This window comes from Triticum aestivum, chromosome 6B (genome assembly GCF_018294505.1).
Source record: "Triticum aestivum cultivar Chinese Spring chromosome 6B, IWGSC CS RefSeq v2.1, whole genome shotgun sequence".
NCBI lineage: Eukaryota > Viridiplantae > Streptophyta > Magnoliopsida > Poales > Poaceae > Triticum > Triticum aestivum.
This window is the reverse complement of record NC_057810.1, coordinates 654985526-655003967: the sequence shown is the minus strand read 5'-3', so window position 1 is coordinate 655003967 and position 18442 is coordinate 654985526. Positions and strand designations below refer to the sequence as shown.

Sequence of the window (18442 nt, the reverse complement as noted above, 5' to 3'; positions counted from 1 at the left end):
CCATTCCCCCATTACCAGATGCCGTCACCAAGCCATCCTACTTCACCGACGAGGTCGAGATCGCACGCGCCTCCATCATCGCCGAGCTCTCCCTGCCCCAATACTCCGCCGACAACCACGCGGCTCGGGCGGCGTACTTCGAGCGCCGCCAGCAGAAGTGGCTGGCGTCCACCAACGGGGCGCCGGTGGTCGGCGGCATCAAGAACAGCGAGGGGCGCCACCTGTGGTGGGGCGTCCCCGGCCGCACGCTTGAGGGCGTGCTGACGCACCTCGAGGGCGGCAACAACCCACCGTTGGCGTACCCTCTGGCCGCCCCGGCGCACCGCCGACTCGACGGGCAGTGGGCGCCAAGGAGGTTCGGCTCCTCCTCCTCTTCTTCCTCATCGCGCTCTTCCTCCCAATCCTCCGGCACTCCGACGCTGCTCGGCGTCAAGGCCGAGCCCGCGGTGGAGACGCCGCTCGGCCGGCGCACTCGCAGCGCCGGCATCGTCATCAGCGAGGGCGGCCGGCGCACGTCCTCGTCGGCTCCTCCCCCGCACTTCGTCAAGCCGAAGACGGAACCGGGTCTCGCGCCGGTGAAGACGGAGTCGGGGAGGGGTCATCATCATCGACGACAGCGACGACGACGACGACGACGACGCGCCGCCGCCCCCGCCACCAGCCGGGGAGGGGTCCAGCAGGGGCGCCCGAGTGAAGGAGGAGAAGGCCGACGATGGCGGCGACGACGGCGACTTCTCGGCCTTCAGCAAGTTTTTTATTAGTTTTTACATGTAATGGCGACTACTCGACTTAAATCGGCGAATATAAGCCCAAGTTTGCCGAAATTTGGCGTGTTTTAGCCAAAATTTGCTACACAGTTTTTTTTCCCGCGCCTGGGGCCGGCCCTGGGGGCGGCGGCTGGGGGCTAATTCGCCCCCAGGCTTATTTTTTGCGCCGGGTCACCCCCAGGCGGCGATTTTAGGCGCCCCCGGGGGGCCAACGACTGGAGATGCTCTTGGAGCATCTATAGCCGAACAGCTGGAAGATCGTGCATCCCGTGCTGGGTTTGTGGTTGGTGGCTGATAGTTCTGGTTTCCTCCTTCGATGTCGTTGTCGTGCGGAGATGTCAGATCTAGAGTTCAATGGCGTGTCCGGGGACATGTTGCCCCAGTCTGATTCTTTCAACTGCAATGGTTTTGCTTCTGGCAAACTACTTTCGAGGTTCGTAAACCGGATCTTTATTTTATAAATAAGACACTTATTACTATGAAAAAAAGAAGCACAAACCTGCTCGGTCTGCAGAACAAAGATTCTTGCTCACATGTTGTTAAAACGGCCACGACCATACACGCCACCCGCTGCCAAAAATTACCGTCCCAATGAGCAAAAGACGTGTAGTCATATCGCTGCATGTGACATGCTGAACGGCTCAGTGACGCTCTACATTTATCACCAACCAGGCCGGGTGCATCTCTTTTCCTAATAGCAGCCTGACATGTCAATCCGGATGTACACAGGTGCGATAGATTCTACCCTATGATGAACAGTGCGAGCAGCTCCATGTTTGCTTTATCTCCGGCGGCTTAATGAAATCTTAGACCTGCTAATACAACTAGTCGTACAGAGCCTGTTCCAGATCTCGGGGAGATGTTTTCTGAATGGATGCTGGTGATAACCGGGTGCGGTGTCAAAATCCACTCTCCTAATAATTAGTAATTCTTGTGCTTGAATTGTAACATTTACATTTGAATAATTGTTTCATTGTTATTTCATATTTGATTATTTAAATGTCACGTGGGAGAAGGAGGAGGAGGAGGAGGAGGAGGGGCGGACAAGTATAGGCCCCTGTTGTCGCACCGATGTTCTGCCCTTCGGCTCGGCATATGGAACCTCCCGAGGTATGCCCACGAGCAATGCAACATCTACGCAAGTCTTGTTACGTGATTAACGTAAGAGCTGAGATGACAGTTTTTGTTTGGAGAAAATTAGGGAGGAGGGCCCATCTAATTGAATTAGGGGGGCAGAGAGATTAGTTGTAGGAAGATTACATAAGGATTAGTAGAACTTTACGTAGATAGCATTTTTGGTTCGCCCACCCCCCTTTCCCGAGAGGAGGGGAAAACTGAAAGACACCGTTAGATGCCCTTTCGACGACGGATAAATAAAGACGTCTGCGGAGAGGTATACGAGCACATTTGGGAGATGCCGTTGGAGTTGCCTTAACTTGCTTCTTGCTTGCGTGATGATTGGGTGGGAGGAAGAGAACGCGGAATTTCCAAGTGTTTTCCCTTGCTGCCCCAGCGCGTTGATTGCCTTTGCCGTATGGCCTGTGGAGGCAATGACCCAGCAGGAGCCGTGTCACTCACTCTGACCGTCTGTCGCTCCTCGGCCGTGCTCGGTCGATTCCTGTTATCAAGAACACACAGTACAGGTAGCTATAGCCTATACACGCGGTTTCAGTTGAGCACGAAAACGAATGATAGAGGAGCAATCATATTCGGCCCAAGTCGTGAAACCCAATTGTTGGTGCAGCAGCTTCGTGAGATGCTCAGCTCGTTAAACGGCATGGTTATCTCCTTGATTAGAACTGAAGATATGATGAAACCCGGAGACCGGAGTGGCGACTCGGTCGCCGTCAAGGTCGTCGCAATGGTGGCCCAGGCCGTGGAAAATACCAACAAGAAACCATGTGGACACATGCTCCCATGTCCCATCCTTGAGCTCAAAACCGCAGCCTGCTAGCAGAGCAAGCGCCACGAACCAATCCACCCTCGCCAATGGCGTCCCACAACCACAAACCAGAATCCCTGCTGCTAGCATGCCTCGGCGCGGTGTTTGCGGCAAGGCTCGCCGCCGTAGCAGGAGCACCAGCGCAGCCTAGCAGCGACTGCCAGAGCAAGTGCGGCGACATTGACGTCCCTTTCCCGTTCGGCATCGGGCCGGAGTGCGCGATGCCGGGCTTCAACCTCACCTGCGACGACGTCGGTGGCCGCAGGGCGCTATTCCATGGCAACGTGGAGATCGTTGGCCTCCCGCTGGAGCGAGGCCAGGCCCGGATGATGAATGTCATCTCCTCTGCCTGCTACAACGCCACCTCCGGGGGCATGAAGTACAACGACTGGCAACTCAACCTCACAAACACGCCCTACAGGCTCTCCGACACCGACAACAAGTTCACGGCCGTGGGGTGCAGAACGCTCGCGTACATCAGCGACGAGCGCAACACGGGCAAGTACATGAGCGGGTGCGTGGCCATGTGCCGGCGAGGCGAGCAGGGCGCCCTGCGCAACGGCCCCTGCTCCGGGATAGGCTGCTGCCAGACGGCCATTCCAGGGGAGCTGCAGTTCTACCGCGTGTGGTTCGACCCGAGCTTCAACACCACGGAGATCCACAACGTCAGCCGCTGCAGCTACGCGGTGCTGATGGAGTCGTCAAACTTCACCTTCTTCCCCAGCTACGCCACCTCGCCGGAGTTCAACGACAGATTCTACGGCCGGGCGAAGGTGGTGGTCGACTGGGCCATCGGGAACGAGACATGCGAAGTGGCTCGCGTGAAACGCGACTCCTACGCCTGTGTCAGCGACAACAGCGAGTGCTTCAACTCGGCAAACGGACCAGGATACATCTGCAACTGCACCAAAGGATTTCACGGCAACCCTTACCTCAAAGATCCGGCCCACGGCTGCATAGGTACAAACAAACCTCCTTACCATCGACTTCATATCGTGGAATGTCTTGCCATTGGGACATCTTTTTTTGAACGCTGAAATTTGTCACTCTAGATGGCACCTTTTACATAGTAGGCCAAATTGCAGCAAGTTGTTAGATTAGCAATCGACGCACGGTCTAAAATAAGACGTATTTTTTGTCTTTATTTTCAACATCACTGTCGTCCCCATATGAGGTGCGGGACCACGTGAAGTTTCGTTCGACCCACACACAACTCCCGTATAGAGTGAGCTTCAATAATTGGCTCTAAGAAGACAAAAATGAAGGCTGATAGGTCAGGAATGGAGGGTGCTTCAGAAATTATGACAACTACATGTATAACAAAATCGCCGTATCATCAGTAGATTGGCTTCTTATGTTAACTTTGCTAGAGTTACTTTTAGGGATGCAACTGGGGCGGACAAAACCTGAGAGCCAAACAGTCTGACCCATCGTAACTAATTTTCTTAGCAAACAATTTAACGGACGTCAATTTGTAGGTGTCCCAGTTTTACAAAGAGAAAAAACAAAGGGATTTAACCCGGACTTTGTTTTTGGCGGGCAGATTTAACTCGACTTGCAAGCATGCATGGGCCTGGTCGATGGAGAATTTATATATACATAAGTATTTGATTTGAGATGCATTACGATAATCTTGTTGTCAAACGGGAAATTGATGTCCATGTCGGGCTACTATTTCTCAATCAACAAAGGGCAGGGTCGGATATGTTATTCTATTACCAAGCGACCAGCTTGGTAAGCTATCTACCAAAATTGCAATCAAGGATATGTTATTCTATTAATTTAAATAAAAAAGTGTAGAAAAACTGGATACTTTTGCTAAATAACAGTTGGGGAAAGGTAAAACTGATGAAGTGGTACATAAATATAACAAGTTTACACACCAACGAAATGTGTCGCTTAAGTCAATTTTTTGTGTACTACCAGCATTTTTAAATATATGAAATTTTAGATTTACCCTTAGTCAAACTTCATTAAGTTTGACCATGTATATAGAAAATTATATTAAAAAAACTAAAACAGTAAATATATAATGTAAAAAATAGTTTTTAGGATGAATCTATTGGTGTTGTCAAAATTGTGTGTGTGTGTGTGTGTGTGTGTGTGCGCGTGTTTACATATTTGATCAAACTTAAAGATGTTTGACTTGAAGCAAACCTAAATATTCAAATATTTTAGAACTGGAGAGTATAACCTAGTTATACTAATTAGTACCCGCCATAAAATATTCCAAATTAAAAAAAATGGAAGGGGTACAAACAAACACATTGCGCTGATCTTGATGCTATATTCGATGGTCCTCCCTACAGAGAAATTCTATCAGGAAGTAGCACTTTTATATTTATATAATATATTATAAATATGTGTTTAGCACTCTAACTTCCTGCTTATTTCTTAACCAGTAGATAGATGACCATGTTTTCTTCCCTAAATGCATAACTTGACAATTGATAAAGCGAACATTAGATACTGCTTTGTTTAGCATGTCTTTTACTTAAGCATCTAAATATGAATGTTAATCAAACCATGTGGACTGTTGATTTTTTTTTATCATATGAAATTGGTTAGTTACACATTGTTTTGAAAATATGCAACTTTAGGTCTAGAAATGTGCAACTCTGCGGTTGCACATATTTTGTGCCTAAAATTGCATGCATTTATTTTACACCTCTGGATCCCAAATGTGCAATTTATTCTTGCTTAGAAATAGCAATTTCTTTGTGGCCCTGGAAATAACAAGGCTGTTTTGCTAATAACCGCTTCTGCTTTGGGATTAGTAATTATTTTAGCGAGGTTCTACCGAAGCAAAACTCATGTAACTGATATTTGATTGCAGATATTGATGAGTGCGTAGATCTTCAACCTTACCCTTGTTCTGTCCGTGGAAGTTGCAAAAATTTACCCGGTCGATTTGAGTGTGTGTGCCCTGACGGTTACACAGGCGATGCAAAAAATGGGACCTGCGAGAGCGAGAGACCTCCGCGCAACCAAACACTTGGTCCTGGAGCAAAACTCGCAATTGGTACACCCATAATCCATACTACACATACTACATCTTTACACCAAAGTGGATTTCATTATAGAACAGTTAATCCCTTTCCTCAAATTAAGAAATTACACTGTATGTTCTCTCCTCTAAGTAGACCAATTTAATAACTTCACGCCAAAAAAAAGTGCGAATGTGCATCAATGTCAAAAACACTTGCTAAAAAAAACCTTGCTAAGCACCCGCAAAAAAAAAAAACCTTGCTAATGACTAGCCTTCATTCATCCCTGCAGGCGCTTCTGTCGGCATTTTGGTTGGTCTCGTTGGTTTCCTTGGAGTAGAGGTGATCCGCCACAAAAGGAGTATAAAAAGAGAAGCCCTCAATAGACAGAGCGACGAATATTTCAAACAGCACGGGGGCGAGATACTAGCAGAGATGACGAGGGACGGTCACGGGCGAAGCATCCCCTTCACCGTCTACACAAGGGACGAGATCGAGGCGGCAACGGATAGCTTCAAGAAGGCGAACATCGTCGGGGAAGGCGGGCAGGGGACGGTCTACAAGGCGGTCCTCCGCGACACCGCCGTCGCCGTCAAGAGGTGCAAGGAGGTTGACGAGAGCAGGACCAAGGACTTCGTGCAGGAGCTGGTGATCCTCTGCCGCCTCGACCACCCCAACATCGTCAAGCTCCTCGGCTGCTGCCTGCAGTACGAGGCGCCCATCCTCGTCTACGAGTTTGTGCCCAACAGAACCCTGCAGGAACTGCTGCACCCCAGGAACCAGAGGTGCTGCGTCACGCTCGGGACCCGTCTGAAGATCGCCGCCCAGTCCGCCGGAGCACTCGCGCACCTGCACTCGGCTGAGCGCCCGATACTCCACGGCGACGTGAAGCCCGCCAACATCCTCCTCGGCGACGGCTGGGTCGCCAAGGTGTCCGACTTTGGCTGCTCCACCATCGACGAGATCACCCAGGTTGTCCCCAAAGGCACGCCGGGGTATCTTGACCCGGAGTACCTTCTTGATTACCAGCTCACCGTCAAGAACGACGTCTACAGCTTCGGGGTTGTTCTTATCGAGCTCCTCACCGGGAAGAAGCCGTTGTCCAAGGAAAGGAAGAGCCTCACTGTGATGTTTCAGGAGTCTATGGCGGATGGCACACTCCATCAACTCCTTGACAGGGGAATATCAGATGAGGCTAACATGGCTGTGATTCTCCAGGTTGCAGAGCTGGCGAGTCAATGCTTACTTGTTCCCGGTGCAAGTAGGCCGGCAATGAGGCTTGTGGCGGAGAAGCTCCGGCGACTGGCTGATGGGGTGCAGGAGCAGTCACAGCTGCCGCTTGTCCTCGAGGATCTTAGCCCCATGGGTGTTGGTGCTGGTGTTGGGAGCTCCACATCAACACTTTATACTACCAATAGCCAGACCACCGGATATTTCAGCCTCGAGAAGAAAACCGCGCTGAGCATAGAATACGCCCGATGAGATCACGAGGATCAGATTGCGATTGTTTGATGTAAGATCAAAATCAGTAGCATAATTAATTGTGGATTGCTCGTGTATTGCTCTGAAATTCAGCATCCATCTACTCTTATTTTACAAAATGTGTTAAGGATTGTTTACCACGAGAAAAAACTGCTTCGAAGAAGGAAGGACGTGTATTTCTCATGCAGGGTGGAAAAACAAGCGATGGGCTACGTGGAAGGTCACTGATTTATGTCTTTGGACCTGTGATTGACCAAAAAATTCTTTCAATCTATTGTTCGGATGTACGAGCTGCTCACTTCATCACCCAACTGTAGCACAGGGTGTGCGCTAGACCTTTTTGTGCGTGAAATGCGTGCCCTGAACATTAATATTCATGCATAGGGCCGGTACTTCTTTCAGGCCTAGATCAGCAAGAGCTCGGTGATTTTTACGTGTACTTGAATCGTATACCGAATACAATCCTGTGTAGGTGGGCTGCTTCAAGCAAGAAAACCAACCTCAACTATACAAAATTTCAGGTGACCGAAGAATAGCAAAAATGATTAACATATACATTCTGTTTAAGTTCATAATACAAAATTAAGCACAATAGAAACCCGTTAACCTGATAGGTCTTGGGCTGAGGAGTTAATTGCACAGAAGTACCACAATTCGGGCATCACATGCAGATTGGTACCACGATTGCTAATTTTTGCGTGTGAGTACCAACATTGGTCCAAGTTTTTGCAAATTAGGCTAAAACGCGTATTTATACGTATTGACGCCCGATCCGACAGCTCGGGCCCACCTGTCAGGTGCCACGCTGGCCAATCGGCGCGTGCCCGCGCGTTCCCGCGCGCTGACTAGGACGAGCCGGTGCGCTGCAACCTGGTCCGGTCGCACCAGCTCCAGCCCGGCCGCACCATTCCCCTCCCCTCCTCCTCCTCGCTCGAACCCTAGTCCATGGCGTCGGTGATTCCGCCAGGCGGCGGCGAGGGCGTCCACGGCGGCGGTGAGATGCCGTTCTGGCCTCCTAGCGGAACGGTTGGCGTCGACGAGGATGGCGGCGACGACTCCAGCTCCGCGTACTCGACCGGCGATGAGGAGTCGATGTTACTCACCATGGAGCAGCGGTTGCGGTTGGCGCATCAGTGGGTGGCGAACCCTAGCAGCAGCCATGAGTTGACGCATGGACTTGGCGGCGTACTGTAAGTACCCTTGTCCTACTCCTCCTCTGATTTATCCAATTGGGCATTTTTAGGGTTTGTTCATCTTCTGCTTTTATCCAGTTGGGGATTAGGTTTTATCCAATTGAAGTGACTAGTATAGGACAATTAAACTAACCTAGTAACATGGTGTACTGCACTCTCAAATTAGTTCAATGACAGTAAAAATTTGGTATTATTGTGGCTCTCCAAATTGTTCTGTATTGTCTGGTACTGTTACTTTAAATTGTTCTGTATTGTATTGTTGCTCTCCAAATTTTGCTATTGTGCTGAATTAGTAAATAATAGACTTACATGTTACTTTAAATTGTACTGTACTGTACGGTTGCTCTCCAAATTAAGAGTAATTATAATGAATACATGAAATTTAATTTGTTCTGTAGTTTGGATGAAGACATTTGGCAAGTAAGGATCCATTTTGATGCAAGAGAACCATTGGTGATGAAGCTGTGTGGTTCAGATATTACTTATCTGAATTTGGTTGCAGTGATGGAAACCCAAGGATTTAAAGCATATGATTGTTTGTTTCACATTGAAAATCCATCTTTAGGAGAGAAAGGGCTGGATTTGGTAGACAGTCGTGCAGAATTACAGATGATAAAGAGGAAGATCCAGAACAAATTGGTGCTTAATTTGCTAGTCAGGGCTTGTCCACCCCCTGATACTGATTTTGAAAGGCAACATTTTGAAAAGCCAGACTTGTCCACCGTGGTGTACCAAGAGCCTGTTGTTTATGATCTGAGTGAGCCTCCTATCTTAGCTGTTGATCAGGAAGGAGTAGTTTTTGAGAGTCAATGTAGCACACATCACCCTGCTGGTCATGCTGGTGTTTGCACACAAGAAAGCAAGAATGCAACAACCAAGTTGAAAGCAGTTTTGGAAGAAGAAGAAGAAGAGGGATATCAAGGATTTGAGGCTTATGAGGACAGTGATTCCTCTGATGAGGATGGTCAAATTGGAAGTGACCCTAATTACATGGTTGATGATGAAGATGTAGAGGTGGAAGAGGGAAAGAGATAGAGAGAGCTAGAAGTACAAGAGGAAGAATCAGATGATGATCAATCAGAAGAGGAAGAAATGTTGCATTATGAGGATGACACTGAAGTTGAGGACCCATTTGAGGTAGAGGAAGATAGGACTTTTGAACAAGAAGAAGAAACTATAGTTGAACCTGTAAAGAAGAAGCAGAAGCTGCCAGTTAGAAGAGGCCCAACCACTAGGTCACATTCTAGTGAGCTACCAGAGGTTGAACCTGATTTCAGACCTTCATCAGATGAAGAAGAGAAGGGATTGTTGAGGGAGAGTGATGATGATGGTTTTGAGCCACTCTCTTTTGTCCTGCCAAAGAAAAGGAAGAGTAGGGCAAAGAAAAGGCCTGCTAGGAAGTGGTACAATGAGAAAATGGAGCAACCACATGAGCAACTGTGTATGAAGTTGTGTTTTAGGGATCAGCATCAATTCAGAGATGCTTTGTTGAATTTGCACATAACCCAGGCCAGGAATTTCAAGTATCACAGGAATTCAGATCAGAGGATAATTGTTGAGTGTACAGATAAAAAATGCCAATTCTTAATGGTGGCAGCAGTTATAAAAGGGGAGAAACCTTTGTAATTAAGAAGATGAGACTAGAGCACACTTGCCCTAGTACCACTGAGACCACCAGGGTTAGTGCTAAGTGGCTAGTACAGAAATATGAGCATCTCTTTAGATCTGATATAACTACTGGTATTCAGACTATAATTGATGCATGCAATGAAAAATATGGTGTAGATGTGCCCAAGTGCATGGCATATAGGGCAAAGAACATAGCTATTGAAGCTGTGTTAGGAGATCACAAGAAGCAATATCCTAGGCTTAAAGACTATGCTCAGACTATCATGGACACAAACCCTGGGAGTAGAGTAATAGTGACTACTGTTACTCCAGTACCAAATGCAAAAATACCCCACCCAGGCCCAAGATTCCATGCCATGTTCTTTTGCCTTAATGGAGCAAGGGAGGGGTTTCTCAGTGGGTGTAGGCCTTACATTGGTTAGTTCTTGAACCTTGTGTGAACCATTTACATATTGTAGAGTACTCCATATTGTATCTCACTTGGAAATGTTGATTATGCAGGTGTTGATGGATGCTTCATTAAGCTCACTACAGGTGCTCAACTACTTGCTGCCACTGGTAGAGATGGCAACAACAACATATATCCACTGGCATTTGGCATAGTTGGTCAAGAGGACACACCTAGTTGGTGTTGGTTTCTACACCAACTGAAAATTTGCCTAGGGGGAGAAGTGGGCAAGTTTGGAGCTTATACTATAATGTCAGATAGACAAAAGGTATGTGTTTGCATATTTCATTATGTTTTGAACAAGTGTTACAGTAGCTTAGATTTTCATTGGTGCATATTTCTTTAGCTTGTAGCTTAGACTTGTTAAATTGTTTGTGTTAGGGGTTATTGAATGCAGTGAATGCTGTGTTTCCAAATTGCAACCAAAGATTCTGCCTTAGACATTTATATGCAAATTTCCAAAATGCTGGGTTTAGGGGTGAAGATCTTAAGAAGTGCATGGATAATGCTAGCTATGCCTACAATGAACACAAATTTAATATTGCAATGAATGATCTTAGAGCTGAAAGTGAGGAAGCTTGGGAGTGGCTTACTGCAATACCAAAAAAAACATGGGCAAGGCATGCATTTGACACAAACTGCAAGACTGACTTGGTAGTGAACAACTTGTCTGAGGTGTTCAACAAGTACATTCTAGATGTTAGGAGAAAACATATAAGGACAATGTGTTATGGGATAAAAGATAAGCAGATGGTGAGGTGGCACATGAAGAGAGAGAGTGTAAAAGAAGCAAGATGGGAGATAACACCTCATTATAGTGAGAAGCTAGAGGTTGAGAAGGAGAGGGCCAGATACTGCAAGCCAATACAGGCAGGGGTCTACTTATGGCAAGTTACAAGTGGGCAGCAAACACATGATGTCAACCTGGAACTTGAGAGTTGTGGATGCAGGAAGTGGGACCTTAGTGGCGTAGCGAAAGAACATGCGGTGCCCCCATGTTTGGTTTTGGTAATTGATGACAATCTCTATGGACTAATGGTTGTCTTGAGTTATATTTGAAGGATCTGTCCATAGGCTTTTCTTGAATTCCATGTGTTGGTTTCAAGGAGTTTATGAGTTGACCAAGGTGCTATTAAGGAATTATCCAAAGATTGGTCATGTGAGTGTTGAGCTTATTGCAATCATGTCTTGAAGAAGAAGATTGTGTGATCATTCATGTTTACCTTCAAGACATCATCCAAATGAAGAGAGTTGGAAAGATTCAAGGTTGATCAAGACTAAGTCAAAGAATGAATCAAGTTGATCAACACACAAATCATAGAAGATGTACCGAGAGGGATCAAGCGATCCCATGGTATGGTAAGCATGGTCAATTATGCTTTGTGTACTAACCCATGGTCTTTGTGAGAGTTCTTTGTGGGGTTAGGTTGCGGTGTGCAAGTTCAAGTAGGATCATCACGAAGAGATCATATGCTTGAAGCTTGCCGTCCATTGTGGCGACAATGGACTTGTGAAGATGTGCAGAAGAGTGGCTCACCCATAGTGGAGTATGGGGGAGCAATCAACTAGTCTTCTTCGAGCCAATGCAATCAAGAAAGGTGGTCCAACTTGAGGGAGTCAAGATCGTCATCATCTAGCTCAAGTGGACCATGTGCAAGGCAAAGGTTTGCCCTTGATAGGTTTTCTATTTTACCGGTCTCACGGTAGTTGTGGGAGACCGGGTTATAGGATTGATGGTCGTACTATCAAGGGGGGCTCTCGATGAGTTGCTTGATCGTATCGTTCGTAGAGAGCTCAAACCATTGCATCCTTGCATCATATTTTTGGTTCTTGTTTGGTTCTTCTCCTTGTGAGATTTGGAGCTTATGGTCATTTTTATGACAAGCTCGAGTTCATCGAAAACGGAGTTCGCATGCGTCTTCTATGATGTTTTCGGTGTTGGAGGTTTTACCGGTCTTATCCAAGGAAGGGTTCTCACCATTTTCTTATGGGTATTTTATCATTTGCTTCTTATTGATATTTCTATCAATATTGTGTTAGCCCTTGTTGCTAGCTTTCCAACAAACTTGGTTTCATCGAATTCGGAGCTCGTATGCGAAAGTTGTGGCTGTTTTGATATTGCCTGTTTTATATAGAGAGGTTGTACCGCCCCATAGAGAGGTTGTACCGGTTGACCGGTACAACCGGTGTTTGGAGCGGTTGTACCGCTCCAGAATTGGTCCGGAGGTTGTACCGGCCATGTACCGCTCTACCACCGGACTAGCTTCTGTTGTGGTGCGGTTGTTGGGCGGTTGTGGGCCGGTTGTACCGCTTATTGCCTGTTACCGGTTGTACCGGTGCTCATAGCGGTTGTACCGCTCCTATGTTATTCTGCACATAACGGGCAGATTCATGGGGACCTATTTAAGGGGGTCTTCTTCCCCAATGGTTCCCTATCTCTTGAGCTCGTTTTTGCCCCCATTGTTGACCTTCTTTGAGCTTGCTAACTCTCAATCCCTCCATGGATTCTTGCTAGTTTTTGAGGGAAAAGAGAGAGGAGATCTAGATCCACACTTCCACCAATCACTTTCTCCTCTATGTGAGGGGAACCCCTTGGATCTAGATCTTGGAGTTCTTTGTGTTCTCCTTCTTGTTCTTCCTCTTACTTTCCTCCCTAGCATTAGTTTCTTTGGTGGGATTTGAGAGAGAAGGACTTGGGTACTCTGTGTGCACTTGCCATTGCATTTGTGCATCGGTTTGAGATCTCCACGGTGATACGTAGAAGTTACAAGTTGAGAAGCTTATTTCTCTTGGGTGCTTGGTACCCTTGAGCTTGTTCCTCTTGGGTGCTTGGGCGCCCTAGACGGTTGGTGGTGTTCGGAGCTCAATCATTGTGGTGTAAAGCTTCGGGCAAGCGTCAGGGTCTCCAATTAGGTTGTGGAGATCGCCCCGAGCAATTTGACGGGTACCGGTGACCGCCCCCAAGGGTTGCCAAAGTGTACGGGTTCGGTGACCGCCCCCAAGGATCGCCATTTGTACGGGTTCGGTGACCGCCCTCAAGGGTCCCTTAGTGGAATCACGGCATCTTGCATTGTGCGAGGGCGTGAGGAGATTACGGTGGCCCTAGTGGCTTCTTGGGGAGCATTGTGCCTCCACACCGCTCCAAACGGAGGTTAGCATCCGCAAGGGTGTGAACTTCGGGATACATCGTCGTCTCCGCGTGCCTCGGTTATCTCTTACCCGAGCCCTTTACTTATGCACTTTACTTTGTGATAGCCGTTTTGTTCCTTGTCATATATCTTGCTATCACATAGTTACTTATCTTGCTTAGCATAAGTTGTTGGTGCACATAGGTGAGCCTAGTTGTTGTAGGTTTTGTGCTTGACAAATTAACCACTAGGTTTATTCCGCATTTGTTAAAGCCTAAACCGTAATTATTTTAAAGCGCCTATTCACCCCCCCTCTAGGCGACATCCTCGATCTTTCAATTGGTATCAGAGCCTTGTCTTTCTTTGTTGGGCTTAACCGCCTAGAGAGTAAAGATGTCGACTAGGGGATTAAGATTCTCTGACACTCTTAGTTTCGATGGCACAAATTTTGATGTTTGGGTAATTCGTATGCTTAACCTCTTTAGGGTCATGGACCCAAATTTAGAGCGAATTGTAGATATGGGTTTTTCTCCTCCAAAGGATCCCCAAAGATTATCTTTAGAGGATGAGAAAAACTCTTATCTCAATGCTCAAGCTTCTAATGTGCTTTTCGATGCTTTGAGCAATGTAGTTCTTTTTCAACTCATGCCGTTCCGGGATGCTCATGAGTTGTGGACAAAGCTTCAAGATAAATATGGTGTGTCCAATATTTGTGGGGATGATTGTTCCCCCTCCACCTCCGGTCGTATAGTCTTCTCAACTTCTTCTACTTCACCTACATGTGGTTTGCCACAAGGTAATGATATGGTGAGTAGTGTTGGTCATTGCAATGATGATAGTATGCTTATTGTGGATGATCCTTCATCACTATATTATTGCAATGCTCCTTCTTTGGGCTTTAACACTTCGAGCACTCCAAATGTTTCACATGCTTGTGTTGATAGTCCTTGCATATCATGTAGAAATTGCTTGACTAAATCTCATGATGATATGCTTGCTATGTCTTGTTGCCATGATAAAAATGCATCTATTTCCTCGAATTGTTGTGCTAACAATGTAGAGGAAACCGAACACTCCATGGAACAAGATGTGGGGTTTAATGGTGCCTCAAGGGATCCTACATCATCATCTATTGCTTTTTGCCTTATGGCTAAGGCGTCAAAGGTATCTCCTACTTTGTACCCCAATATGTCTCTTGATGATGATGTTGATGCTAATGATGATGAGGATAATGATGAAGAGAATGATAATGTTGCCTCCTTAAAAACTAAGGGGGAAATGATTTTTAAAGCTCTTCATAAAAATAAAATTGCTCGTTCCAACTTCATGGAAATAATGTCCATTGCGATTGATGGCAAGAAATACATTGAGGAGTTGGAATCTCATCTAGAGGAGCATGAGGCCACCATTGAGAAAATGGAAGCTCATGGGTGTGATTACGCAAATGAGATCGCGGAGCTATCTCAAGCTCTTGAACATGAACAAACCACCTCCGAATCTCTTGAGGAGACTTTTGCTCTAGAATTATCTAGAGTGAGGGAATCTCATGATAGAGCTCTTGAGGTGGCCAACGATTTCAAAACTAAAAATGCTAAGCTTGAAGTTTCTCATGCTAGACTCCTTGTGGATTTTGAGCACCTCGAAAATGGCTCAAGGGTCATCAAGGGTGAGCTCATCAAACTCACCGAGTCTCATGCCCAACTTGAAGCTTCTTATTTAAAAGAGCTTGCCAAGTTGCCTTCTCCTCTTGTTGTTAATGATGATGCTTGTGCTACTAATTCTATTACTTGTGAAGCATCCATTTTGAAGGAGAATGTTGAGCTACGGGCTCAACTTGAGGTGCTATCTAGCAATTATGGGAAATTGGAAGAAAGTCATGAAAAGCTCTCAAGCTCTCATGATGATCTTCTAGTATCCCATAGTGTGCTAAAGATAGCTCATGAGGCCATGATTGCTAAGGTAACATCTAGTGAGCCTCATGTGGGTACTAGCACTACTTCTAGTCAAAATAGTATATTGCCATGTGCTAGTCCTTGTAATTCATCTACTCACAATGTTGGTACATCTTGTGATGAATTGCTTTCCTTGCCTTGTTGCTCTAACGATGAAGCTTATACTTCCTCTAGTACTTGTGTTGAGACTAACCGTGTAGAGGAAATCAAAGAGCTCAAGGCCCAAGTCACTTCTTTGAAGAAAGACTTGGAAAAGTGTCATGAAGGGAAATCCACACTCAACAATATCTTGAGTGTGCAAAAATCCCCCAATGACAAAGGTGGACTTGGATTCAACTCCAATAAGAAGAAGAAGTCCAAGTTTAACAAAAAGAAGGGCCAAGAACAAGTCAAGAATTCGGCCAAGATTGTTTGCTTCAAGTGCAAAATAGAAGGGCATCATGTTAGATCTTGCCCATTGAAGAAGAAGGCCATTAGTGTCAAGCAACAAGGGAAGAGGGCACAAGTTCAATCACATGCTCAACCTCAAGTTGAAGAAATGCCTCTTCCCAAGAAGACTCAAGTTAATGCTTCTCAAGTTGAGAAATCAAGTGAGAAGAAAGTGAAGAGTAGACGTTGCTACCTATGCCGTGAGAAAGGTCACCTCGCTTCTTCATGCACTAGTGGTAACTTATCCAACCCAATTATTATTGATGATGTCTATTCTCTTGGGAAGGATAAGGTAGGCAATGTGGTTGCCAAGTTTGTTGGTACTCAAAGTGGTTGAAGCAAAGAACCATTTGGGTAGCCAAGCCTATTGTGACTAACCTCTTAGGACCCAACTTGGTTGGGGACCAACTAGCTCAAACTTGATCAATAGGTGTTGTTGGAGGGCATTGGAGACTTGGCTACATTATGAAGAATTAAGGGGACTTCATCATTCTCTTTGTCTCAAGCCAAGTCAATTGGATTATCAAGTTTCTATCTTATATCCAATGTGCCTCCTTGCGGTAACTTGTACTTAAATTGTTTACCTTGAAAGTTACTTGCCCCCTTGCATGTTTTGGTTTTGTTCCTTGCATGTGTTTGTATATGTTGCGCTTCCAACTTGCTTATCTTGAGCAATCAAGTATGTGTGTGTTGGTTTGCACATCATATACGTGTGCGTCGTGCGTTGAGCCTTTTTGCTTCCTGTTTGTATCCTAGTTGGCTCGTGTGAGAGATCAATGGAACATCCCATTTTGGGGGAGTGATGTGCTTTGTGCACCTCACAATCCTATAAATGTGTGTGCATGAGGAATACCATCTAGTATTGATATTACAAGATTATCTAGTCGCTAGGTGGTATATCTCTCATGAGAAATTCAAATTCTAAAATTCCATTGATTATCTCGTGTTGGATCCTCTTATTGCCTCTTGTTAAGTTCTTATTGGTATCACATTATGGGGGAGTAATATGCTAAGTGCATATTACAAGCCTAGAAAATGTGTACATTTGAGATATTGTCACCTAGAATTGATATTGTAAATTATCTTGTTCCTAGGTGGCATGTTAGCTCTACAAGTTGCAATTTGCTTGTGTTTGTTGTGAAGATGATGTTGGACGTCCTTGTTATCTACCACCGGGAATTATTTCCAAATAGTTCTTGTCTTTTGACAATTGGTAGTCACTTATGTGTGGTAGAATTTGTTGATCATCTTTACTTTGGTTTTTGTTTTTATTTGCCTTTTCTCTTGCCAAGGTTTGTGTCAACTCCCGGTGTCTTCCCTACCACTTGTGGATCTTATTTATTTCTTGTTCTTGTCTAGTGTTTTCTAGATATAGTGAAAGTAGTGATCCCACCTTGTGCATTTTGTATTCAAATGCAAATCCTATATAATGCACAACTCGTGGGGGAGCTATCCTATTTTATTTAGAACACTCTTCTTGTGATCCTTATCAAGTGTGTTTTGGTGGAAGGCAAGCCATTTCTTTTTGGTACTTTGTGCCATCATGAAACTTTGTTGAGAGCTTGGTTTGTTTGGAACCATCCTCTCTTTGGGAGTTTGACATCTTTAGTTTAGTGTGTATCAATGGATATCTCATTCCTTGATGTATCTTTAATGATATCTTCCAAGTAATGATTTCTCCATTTGGTATCCTTTTCACTTGGCATTTCTTTCTCTTTAGGTCTTGGATTTTGAAAGTCTTGAGCATTCATGTTTACTTCATGTATTTCATTTAGCATGCTTTCTTTCTATAGCTCAATATATAGGGGAAACTCCACCTAGTCTCAATTTGGATGAGATGTGCATGAAATTCATATGCACATATTTATGTGGAGTTTGTCCTATGTATTGGTGTTTCTAACTATTTTGTCTCGATAAGTTTGGGTACCGTTTAGTTTGTGTTGTTCTTCTAGGAACATGTGGAGATGCATTGGATGCTCGGCTCACTCACAAGGAAGGTGTTGTCACCATGTGCATATTGGAGTCAATCTAGGATGATCAATGAACTACTATCTACCTTCAATTGGTATCTACTACATCCTTCCAATGATATCTCGGTAACAAGTATCTATTCATGCTTTCTCCTCTTGCATTCAACCTTGTGTAGGTTGCATCTTGGCATGACATTCATCTCATATCTTGTGATACTTGTTTCCTTTCTCAAAGCATCCCAACGATGATCTCTTGTTGCTAGTTGTGATGCCTTTGATGGATGTGTGTTTGGACTTCATTTATATACAATGAGACCATATCTAGCCAAGTGCTATGCTTTCAAGCAAATATCTTATTGGTATATTTATGACTTCCTTTTGGATATCTCATTCCTTCTTGTTGTAACTATTTCGGGTGTACATCCTTCTTTGTAGATATATATCATCATGATTTCGTCTACCTAGAACATTTTACACTTGAGAGAAATTATATCTCTAGTTGATATCTTTTCTTT

The 18442-nt window shown here is 45.3% G+C and overlaps 1 protein-coding gene across 2 annotated transcripts; it reads left to right on the top strand.

Annotated features, from left to right (window-relative positions):
* Positions 1–2598: 2598 nt before the first annotated feature.
* On the top strand, positions 2599–7415 carry LOC123138544 (wall-associated receptor kinase 2). 2 transcript variants are annotated; one of them, XM_044558526.1, is made up of 4 exons: positions 2600–2770; positions 2801–3669; positions 5546–5731; positions 5989–7415. In XM_044558526.1, exons 1-4 carry the CDS (start codon positions 2757–2759, stop codon positions 7176–7178), a joined length of 2259 nt encoding a protein of 752 aa, XP_044414461.1. In that variant the 5' UTR covers positions 2600–2756; the 3' UTR covers positions 7179–7415. The 2 variants fall into 2 exon arrangements, with proteins under 2 accessions (XP_044414460.1, XP_044414461.1); XM_044558525.1 differs by having other exon boundaries at positions 2599–3669.
* The last annotated feature ends 11027 nt before the right edge of the window (positions 7416–18442 follow it).